The sequence below is a fragment of the Erpetoichthys calabaricus genome, chromosome 2, assembly GCF_900747795.2.
Source record: "Erpetoichthys calabaricus chromosome 2, fErpCal1.3, whole genome shotgun sequence".
Classification (NCBI taxonomy): domain Eukaryota; kingdom Metazoa; phylum Chordata; class Cladistia; order Polypteriformes; family Polypteridae; genus Erpetoichthys; species Erpetoichthys calabaricus.
The window spans coordinates 254,878,422-254,888,601 of NC_041395.2; the positions used below are offsets into that span (position 1 = coordinate 254,878,422).

General features: G+C 37.3%; 1 protein-coding gene across 32 annotated transcripts in view; it reads left to right on the plus strand.

The window, feature by feature from the left end:
• ank3b (ankyrin 3b) overlaps nucleotides 1–9,362 on the plus strand; it is a 643,030-nt gene extending 633,668 nt beyond the window's left edge. For 30 of the 32 annotated variants that reach the window (XM_051923878.1, XM_051923871.1, XM_051923889.1 and 27 more), the window contains 4 exons: nucleotides 97–180; nucleotides 293–439; nucleotides 2,830–2,916; nucleotides 8,022–9,362. In XM_051923878.1, coding sequence (XP_051779838.1) covers nucleotides 97–180; nucleotides 293–439; nucleotides 2,830–2,895 — 297 coding nt within the window. In that variant the 3' untranslated portion in view covers nucleotides 2,896–2,916; nucleotides 8,022–9,362. The remainder of the gene's footprint in view (nucleotides 1–96; nucleotides 181–292; nucleotides 440–2,829; nucleotides 2,917–8,021) is intronic. The other 2 variants (XM_051923886.1, XM_051923887.1) reach the window with 2 other exon arrangements.
• The last annotated feature ends 818 nt before the right edge of the window (nucleotides 9,363–10,180 follow it).

Below are 10,180 nucleotides of genomic sequence, written 5' to 3' on the forward strand. Positions count from 1 at the left end.
GTAGCCCTATCAGTTAAAACATTTTGCTTTGCTTAATGTCTTATGTGTCTGTTCATTATCTTACAACTTTTAAATTACTTATCATACGTTCTTCAGGGAGAACAAGCGAGAAACATACCTGGTGAATCAGTGACAGAGGAACAGTTCACAGATGAAGATGGTAACATCATAACTCGAAAAGTAATGCTCTGTGAAATTAATTTTTCGTCTTGAGAGTTCTCTGCTGCTGCCCTTAATGTGTGAAAATACAATATGAAATTGCTCCTTGCTTTAAATGTCTTCCTTTTTCTAGGTCATCAGGAAAGTTATCAGACGTGTGGTTGCTTCAGATGACAGGGAACGTGAAAAAGGAAAAAAGGACAGGCAGTACAAACAGGCGTTACACTTAGAGGAGGAAGACTGTGCTAAATACTTAGAAACGCAAACAGCAGAGCCAGAGGTTGGCAGTATTTCTTACAGAGACTGCAGCATCTGATGTCTGCAAAAAGATTCTGATAATCTGATGGTTTTTTTTCTCAGAATCTTTTTTTTGACAATTAGCCATTGTTGTTGGTTTGACTTTATTATTTGTGGAGTTGAATTGGACCGTTCTTGTTGCTTGCTTTTTGTTTTTATCGTGTTTTAATATATGCTGGAGCCAAAATTCCCCCAATGCACTTAGAAACATATATGGTTGTGTTTTGACCTGTAGTCTTTAAGAATATGAGCAATGCAATAATTTGGTTTTGCTCTATATTAATGTGGTGTGAATAAAGTAACAAACCTTAAGTCTATAAATATATTCTGTTATTCAATTCAATTAAGTCTAATTCAAAACTATACATTGTAGTAACAAATATACAAAATATGTGGAATGGGCTTTGGAATAAATAAGTTAATTTCTTACAACTTAACCCCCATCATAGTGCACAGCTTGTGCAGCAATTTTCAGTCATAACCTTCATTTATATAATCTTTGTGATTCGGGGGAAGTCACAGCATCCAACCAGTCTATGACTCACCCCTATAAACTTTAAAACAATTCATTTTTAAAGTTATGGGGCAGGCTTTTGAATGTGCAAGAACTGACAACCAATGAGCGCTCACCCAGAAGTACAATGCATGTAATACAGCTGCAAGGATTGAAGGAAAACAGGTGTTTTAGGCAACAAAATAGAAAAGACGCTTGTCTTTCTCTGATGTCTCATGTTCGTCATACAAAAAAAGAACAGTAAAAGAAAAAGAATGGCTGAGATTGCAGTTGCTCTCACCATATCTTTGAAAACATGTGTTCAAACATGTAGTCTATGAGGCTATCCCAAAAAACTCTAAAGCTGATTTATGTTATCTACAGACCTTTATAGTCCAACCCATTTAATGGTTCAAGAGGACCTTGATTCACACCAATTAAGTGTCACTGTGATATTCATAAGTCTGCCCTAAAGACTCAGTGTAGACCCTATGGACTGTAGGGAATGCTTATAAGCAGACTCCAAACCAAAATACAGACACCGGAGACCAATCTAGCAAACAAAATGGGGTGTAATAACAAAAGTAGAACAAGTATAGCAAATTCTGGAAAGATTACAGATTCTGCAAAGAGTAACAGACACCTAATGCCTCTGAGACCTACAATATCTACACAAATGTAGTCTCTGGCTACCTATGTCAAATCTCCCTGAAAAATCGCGTTCTCCACCTCTCTGCATTTCTTCCTTCTTTAGTTCCTTTCTCCTATTTGCTATCTGAGTCCTTATCATTGGCTAACCCCCAACTCTAAGCACTTCTGCCAATGGTGGAGGAACACTTTTTAAATAATGACCCATAAATGATTCTGAGCACACTCTAGTAAGTACAAACCCTCACACATTACCCTCAACATAAAAGTGTACTGATGAGGAACATATGGACTGTCCCTTTCAAATACACTTTTAAAGCCATAATCTACTACTTTTGAATGACTTGATGAAGTGAAAACACGTTAATAGAATTTTTTCAGTTTAAGTTGAGGTCTTATGTGACCAAACTTTTATGATGGTAGAACTCCCTGCTAGTTGTTTTCAGTGATGCTGCTCAAAACGCTTTGATTACTGAATTCTTGCTGCTCACAATTAGAAAATAAATCATTCAGTCCTGCAATATTTTAAGTAGTAGCTACATAATGTGCACTGTTCCAAAGTACTTTACAAATAATGTTATGCATCATTCAATGGTTTGGTCCTTCCAAGAGTTTTACTGTTAGCCTATTTTCTTACCCTTTTGGCCTAAGCAATTCTTGAAAATGTTATGTTGTGAATAATTAACAGATGTGTTGTTTTTCATTTCATATTCAATATGTCCTTGTTTAGTTGCATAGCTCACTGTTTATGTCACAAACATAATCATAGATATTTGCCCAGTGTAATAATTAAGGGGTAACCCTTGGCATACACAGAAAAATATTTAAGGTCTCTTTAATATCAGGTGCTTACTTTTACAATCCACATCTCCGGTTTTTATGTTGTTGGACCATTCCTTTAAACTTAAATCAAATTAATACCTTCTCCTAATGGAATACAGCATATATTCTGGAGTACGTGTGTGTGTGTGTGTGTGTGTGTGTGTGTATTCTGTCTGTTAATGATCTGTGCTACAATACATGATACTAATATTGGAGCCCTGGTGTCCTTTATGTTCCTTATTACAGTGTTGCATTTGCATTACAGGTTTTGGAGCCATCACCTTTACAGAATTACTAACAAGCTAACCACCAACCTTGTATTTTTAGCATGCTGTATTTTGTTTTTAACCGTAGGTCTCAGAAAGGTATTCAAAAAAGTGATCAGTTGATTCTTCTTTCTGTTTCACCAGAGTGATGGATACAAGATTAAAGTAAAGAAGGAGGTCAGACATGTGGAGAAGAAGATGCACTCCTAATAGTAATGATGCTGTCTAAAGGTATGTTTGTTTAATATGTGCAACAGAGCAAGTGGTAGTAGGATGTTGTACCGTGTTAGCCATTACGAATATAGTGAGAAGTCAAGCAAAATGACACCTTTTGTTGACTAACTAAAAAGATTACAATATGCAAGCTTTCGAGGCAACTCAGGCCCCTTCTTCAGGCAAGATGTGATCATGGCCTTGATTACATTGATTACATCTTACCTGAAGAAGGGGCATGAGTTGCCTCGAAAGCTTGCATATTGTAATCTTTTTAGTTAGCCAACAAAAGGTGTCATTTTGCTTGACTTCTCACAACAGAGCAAGTGGAAAGTGTTTTAAAGTTATATAATGTTAAAATTAGCAGTTTAGTAACATTTTAAAAATGTTTATATTTTGAGTTCAAGTAAAAAGTGGTTAAGCATGCTTGTGTCATTAGTGAGCCATTACAATGCGAAGCTTCTGTTAATATGCAGACAGTGCTAAAATAAACATACCACAAAAGGTAAAACACTCTTTGTTATTGTGCTGCTAAATCCTTTTGCTGACCTGATCAGACAGTGGCATTGTCATGGGTTTACAATTCATTAGTTAGTAAAACCTTTTGTGAATCCAATGCTAAGATGATGACTTCTGGTCATGGCTCCCTATAACACCATAATACAAATAAAAAGCTTCAGAAAATGTACTTTTAATTAAATCATTCCTGTAATGTTAGACTAACTAAGGTAATAATAACTTGCATTGACAAATATAATACATACTATAACAGCCTGTCTACTTAAGAAATAATTAAAAGAATAATCTAAGGTGAAGCAGAAATACTTTTAATCTTGTTTTTAATATGCTCCATTTTAACTTTAATTGCAGCACACCTAAATAAAAAATAATATGATATTATAAATGTTACTTTTGAATGAATGATGAACAGTCAATCGTGGATTGAGATCTGGAAAAGTGATTTAAAAAAAAATTAATTTGCTTTTTTAAACTACATATTGTTTTTTGAAATTTTCTTCTCAGTGTAAATGCTATAAAATTCAGTTAACCCTCATTTGACTGCTCCTGGCTGGCATCTTCAAGCTGCTGTGTTAATAAGCAGCTCTATCAGTTTCAGGTTCAAGTTAAAAAAATTCTTACTCACTTGTGTCCCACAGATTAATGACAGTATAATAATACAAACAACAGACCATAAGTACAGCATGCACAGTATATACACTTTATATATATAATTTATATTTATATATATAATATAATATATATAATTTTTTAATGTATATAAATACATTAATTACAACACAATATATTGTGTATATATATGTATACATGTACAGATCTGTGGTACAATATGCATATTTATAGTTAGAAATCCACAAAGGGAGAAAATGAATCACGCATCTTAAAATAGTCTTTTATTCGTGAGCTATTAGGTGTCATCATGAGAGGAACATGATTAGGCATAAAGGAATCAAAGGCAATATATAGCAAAAGGGGAGGAAAGTGGTGTGGATTAGTAAGGTGGGGTTCAGAACACGTTGGTCTTAAAGTCTTTTATTATTTTTATGTTCTTCTATTTAATCCTGACTATGCTGGGTTCAAATCCATGTGTCTGTTTTCATTTGATAGCCATGATTAAGCTAGAAATCTGGCACTCTTAGTATTTGCCCTGAACCTCACTTGCACCATGTCCCAGTTAAACGTATGTCCAGTTGATTTGGTATGTGCATATATCAGAGACCATGAGTCCTTCCTTCTGACAGCATTGTGATGTTCTTGTATACGTGTTGTGAGTGTTTTAGATATTTGCTTTACATATACAGCTGGGCATGCACTGCATGGTATACTGTATACAATTCATTTCTCGGCTGCAGATTACTTGATTTTGGCATTAAAAAGAGCTGTCTGCAGAGTGCTTTTCCACTGATGATGACACCTGATAAGTGTAGAAAGCTCGGGAATAAAATACTATTTTAAGATACGTGATTAATTTTCTCCCTTTTTATATATATATATATTGTGATAGTTAGAGGTCTCCGTGACCCCTTGAACCCTCAGACTAGACGTCAGACACCAGGTAAAAGTCCAAATAATGATTTATTAATAATAATAATTGTGCACAAAGCACCCTCCTCTCCACAATACTCAGTAATAATAATAATAATAATAATAACAACAACAATAATCCTCCACACTCCCAGACACTTTGCCACCCTTCCTCCCAGCTCAGCTCAGTGTACTGGGCTTCCCAGAGTCCTTTTATACACCCTGACCCAGAGGTGTTCCCATTCAACAGTCCACAGTTCCTTTTCCCTTCCGGGTCAGGGTAAACAGTCCTTTTCTTCAACCCGGGAGCACATCGTTTCTTCCTGTCACGTGACCGTGACGTACTCCCGGGTTATAGGGCACATGCGAGCCTACGAGCCCCCCTACAGCGACGCCTGGTGGCCCCCAAGGTATCCAGCAGGGCTGTGTATAAAAACTACATAGTCCATGAGGCCCTGCTGGAACTCGGGGCATGTCCACGCTGCTGGGAGAGCTCCTCCTGGCGGCCTGGGGGTGAGGGCCGGAGTAGAAAGCCGGCAATCCTTCACAATATATATATATATATATATATATAAACAAAATCTGGTCACCCAAAAAGACAAATAAATATGCCTGTTTTGGCAACTGTGCTATTCACTTTTATACTAGGTGAAATGCAAGATGAGCACAGCAAAAGGAAAAAAGACAAGTAGTATCCCAACCAGCAATCACATCATACACATGCCTTTCAAGCTGCTATGCATGTAGATAGATAGATAGATAGATAGATAGATAGATAGATAGATAGATAGATAGATAGATAGATAGATAGATAGATAGATAGATAGATAGATAGATAGATAGATAGATAGATAGATAGATAGGGGAAATTCACATACTCCAGCAGCAGCATACTGATCAAAACAATATTAATTAAAGAGTGATAAAAACACAGTGCAAGTTAAAAAGTGCAAGGTGGAGAGTGTGAGGCAGGTATAACAGTCAATTGCGTCCCATGGGATTTCTATGTGAATGCAGACCTCTACTTCAATCTACCATCTTTGCAAATACAGAAGAAATCTATTTGGTTGTGCTGTTCCATGCCAAACAAGTGTAGAAAATGAGCTCACAAACTGACCTAGGTTTTTATTACCCATGTCTTGTAGGGGTAACATAGATAAAAGAGGAAATAAAACAGGTACAAATTGAAATATGCAATGGAAACAACTCCAAAATATGATCAAGCTATGAATTCATATCTCCTGTGCACAACTTCTTTAACTGTTTATTTAACTCACATTTTCCACCACAGGGTCACATATTGCCAGGCTAAGCTGCAGGTTTTTCAGGTAGAAGGCAAAATCCAGCTGTACCCTAGAGTCCAGGATGCACACAAACTTTTAGAGTTTTAATTAACCTAGCGTGTACTCTTTAGAATGTACAATATGGAAACTATCAACACAGACCTGTCCGGTTATCAGTCCTGGTCCTTGGGGAGGGAATTTAGCAACCCTGAACACCACAATGTTCTGCTGTCTCAAAAAAGTAATCCATAAGAGGTGTAAATTTATTTATTTTCCTTCTAATTGCAACTCTCAGATAGACACCCACATACCCGTAGAAATCCACCAGTACCTGCAAGATCTAACTCAAGGTTTTACAGTGCAGAACTAAATTTAAGAGTTGTGATCAGACACCAGCAGTTAGACTTTTTTTGTGTGATCAGGAGCGGGCAGTCACAGTAAATTCAATCACAGTGCTGCCCAAAAAAGGAAAGAAAATCGTAAACCATTAAATTCATAAAATTGAAATGTTAACTGTGTGTAAGTATTCATCTCCCCTTTCAGTGCTTGGTTGAGCCACCTCTCAGGGTTATTAGAGCAAGTAGTCTTTTTGGGTAAGTCACTAATGAATTTTCTCAAAGCGATGGCACAAGATTTGCCCCATTGTGCCTTGCCAAATTGCTTAGATTTTGCCAGATTAGTTGGGAAATGGCAGCGGGCAGTCATTTTTAAATCTTGCCACAAATATTTGATAGCATTAAGGTAGAGACATTAAATGGGCCAATCAAGGACATCAGTTTTCTTATTTTAAGCCACTCCATTGTTGCTGTGGCATTGCCCTACTGAAATACAAACCTTCTCCCTAATTGTAGCTTTCTGGTAGGTTTTTCTGTCTTTATTGTGCTGTATTCATCATCTCTGCTTTCCTGACCAGATTGCCAGTCCCTAACACTAAAATAAATGCTTTCCCCCAACATGACCAAATTTTGAAGTGGGGATGGTGTTATCTGGCTGATGTGCAGGGTTAGATTTTCACCACACATATGGCTTAGTGTTCAAGACAAAAAGTTCCATTTCATCAGACAACAAGGCTTTCTCAAACATCTTTCCAGTATCTTCCAAGAGACATTTTGAAAATTCTTTACGGGCAAGGATTTCAGTTTAAGAGAATTTAGACTAAGAAGTGACTTGATTGAAATGTGTAAAATTTTAAGGAAATTAGCAAAGTGGATTGTAATGGTTACTTTAAATTAAATTTAGCAACATGGTTCGAAACATGTTAAGGGCAGATCTCACACAAACCTTAGAAAGTTTTTCTTTACACAAAGAAACCTAGACACATAAATTACCAAATTGTGTGGTGTAGAGTAGGACTTTTAGGGACATTTCACATCTTGATTTGACATTGTTTTGGGCAATTTAGGTGTTAAGGATGGACAAGATTATAGGGATGAATGGCCTGTTCTTGTCACAATTATTCTAATTTTCTAATGTTCTGAATGTGTATATTATTTGGAAAAAATGTATCTGGATATAATGCTGAAGCATGAGTGCAGTAGCAAATCAGAGCAGTGCGTCCTTAGTTTTGAGTTGTCTTTGCAGCCACTGTAGTTTTAGTGTTTATAGATAAAATGGAGTTACAAGGTTTCACTTCCCGTCCCCAATCAGTGCTTCACATGGCAAAACATTTTTCCTTCCAGAAATGCGGAAAAACAATGAAAGTTTTGACTATAGATAGAAAGATAAATAATTATGGTGCTGTGTAAATGACAGAATACATTGTTAACTGATTATTAATTTACACATCTTGGTTTATAGGTCCTCCTCCTGATTGGTATCCTGGATGGTGAATACTGGAAACCCCACCTGATGTTCGATAAAATCAACAAATGAAGTGTGCCTGCTGCTTCAACACTTTAAAGCATGGTTTTTTTTACGCAAGAGGACTTTTTTGATTTAGCATGAGCATGAAAACACACTTACTGTCAACGACCTGGAGAGTGACATTTGATAACTTGATGTGCCGTGGTATTAACAGACTTTTTATCAGTTGAATGGTGTCATCAAAAATGCTTAAAGAAAAATACAATAACTAACTGTGACCAAAGATGGCACAAATGAAAATGTAAGGGTGAACACAGAGGGACACTTTTGAATCACCTACTACACTCGCCTTATATTTTTCTTGGACCCTTAAAGCCAGGGTGTAAAATGATGGTTGCTTCTTTTTAACAAAACTGTCAGTGATTTTGCTGTATATAAATTACACTGTATAAATTCTGAAATAAGTAACTTGCTTATTGTGAAGGTTCTGGCAAATGGGAAGTTTGGGAATTTAATTGGAATGTTGGAGCGCTTTCACTTTTGCAAGAGAAGTACTGGGTGTAAACTTCACAGATTCCTGTACAATTATTAGCAGGTTTGAACATTTGTAAATGATAAAGCAAGCTTGATTTTAACCAAGAAAGCTTTCTTTAAAATCTGCTGCGACTTTCAGTAATTCTCATTATTGGGAATATCTGTAGTTCTGTGAAAACATTTCTTCAGAGTACTAATATTTTGATGCATGCAGTTCACCTTATTTTAATTACAAAATTTTTCTAAGTTTACAAACAGAATATTAAAAATAACGAAACAGTTTTATTCATATAAACACAGAGCCCTAACATTTGCCACTTTCACCTATTTTTAAAGAATACAAACAAATCAACCCACAGTCATTATACAACATGCACAACGGGCTGGAGGGAGACTTAAAATTTTTAGCATATAGAAGGGATAAATGCTTGCAACAATTAAACTGACGTGCTGCTCTTGAAAGCAGAGGCTTGAGAGGAAATGATTCAAATGTATATGCTAGTAGACTGGCACGCTGTAAAATTATGTTATCATGCGTATTGGCTATAAGATGTAGAAGTCTTTCTGTAAGCCGATCATTTGTAATCATCCTAGCAGTGTAATACTAGGTTTTTAAGGCTGCTGTGGTTTTAAAAAGGGCATTTTTTGGGTTTTGGTGAAATACTTCATTTTATTAATTTTATTCATGACAACACCTAAAGCATTCATTGATAGTAGCTCTAATAACATATGTATGGAAAAATAAACACTGGATGATCTAGTTGATTATTTAAGCATAAAATAAACTGTGTTTAAACTCCAGAGTGTGTGTTCATTTTAAACAATTATTCAGTGAACAGCTTTTAGTTAATATTTGTTAAAACAGTGTGGAAGAAGACCTGGACACAGACAGGCAGACACAGTTAACTCACCCAACACACGTTTATTATAGTGCTCCATATTTACAGCAGTGCCACACAAACTCCTAAAGTCCCCAAAGTCCTGGCCACTCTTCCAATGCCTCACTCTTCAGGCCACCTCCTTGCCTCTCCTCCAAGACCTTGTCGACTCGTCCTCCCGACTCCAGCCAACCAACAGAGGGAGGCAGCCCCTTTTATAATCACCCAGATGTGCTCCAGGTGCTTCCCAGCAATCTTCCACCAGCTCTCCCCAGTGTGGCAGAAGTGCCGGCTACGCACCCAGAAGCACTCCGGGTGTCCTTGCTTCTCTTCCCCCCAGCACTTCCGAGTGTAGCGGAAGTGCTGAGGTCCAGGGCTCCAAAGGCATTGGGGCGCCCCCTGGCGGTGACCACGGGCCCCTACAGGGTTGAGCTTCAAAGCTCTGTACCCGTGGTCCCCATAGGTACCAGGGTGGTTGCCCCCATGTGGTCTGGGGAAGGCGTAAGCCCTCTTTCGGTCCTCCGGGGCTTCCCAGCAGGGTCGCCCCCCCCAGCCACCTGCAACACCAGTATTCCTCAAAATGTTTTTAGACATATCGTCAAATATGTGGCAGACCACCTTCAGTCAACAGTGACCTCTTAGCTTAAATTCTCCTTTAAAGTTACAACATATTTTGTTATACTCACTTTGATATGCTAACATTCAAATAAGGTAATGCAGTGGACGTCACCTGCTGCTCGA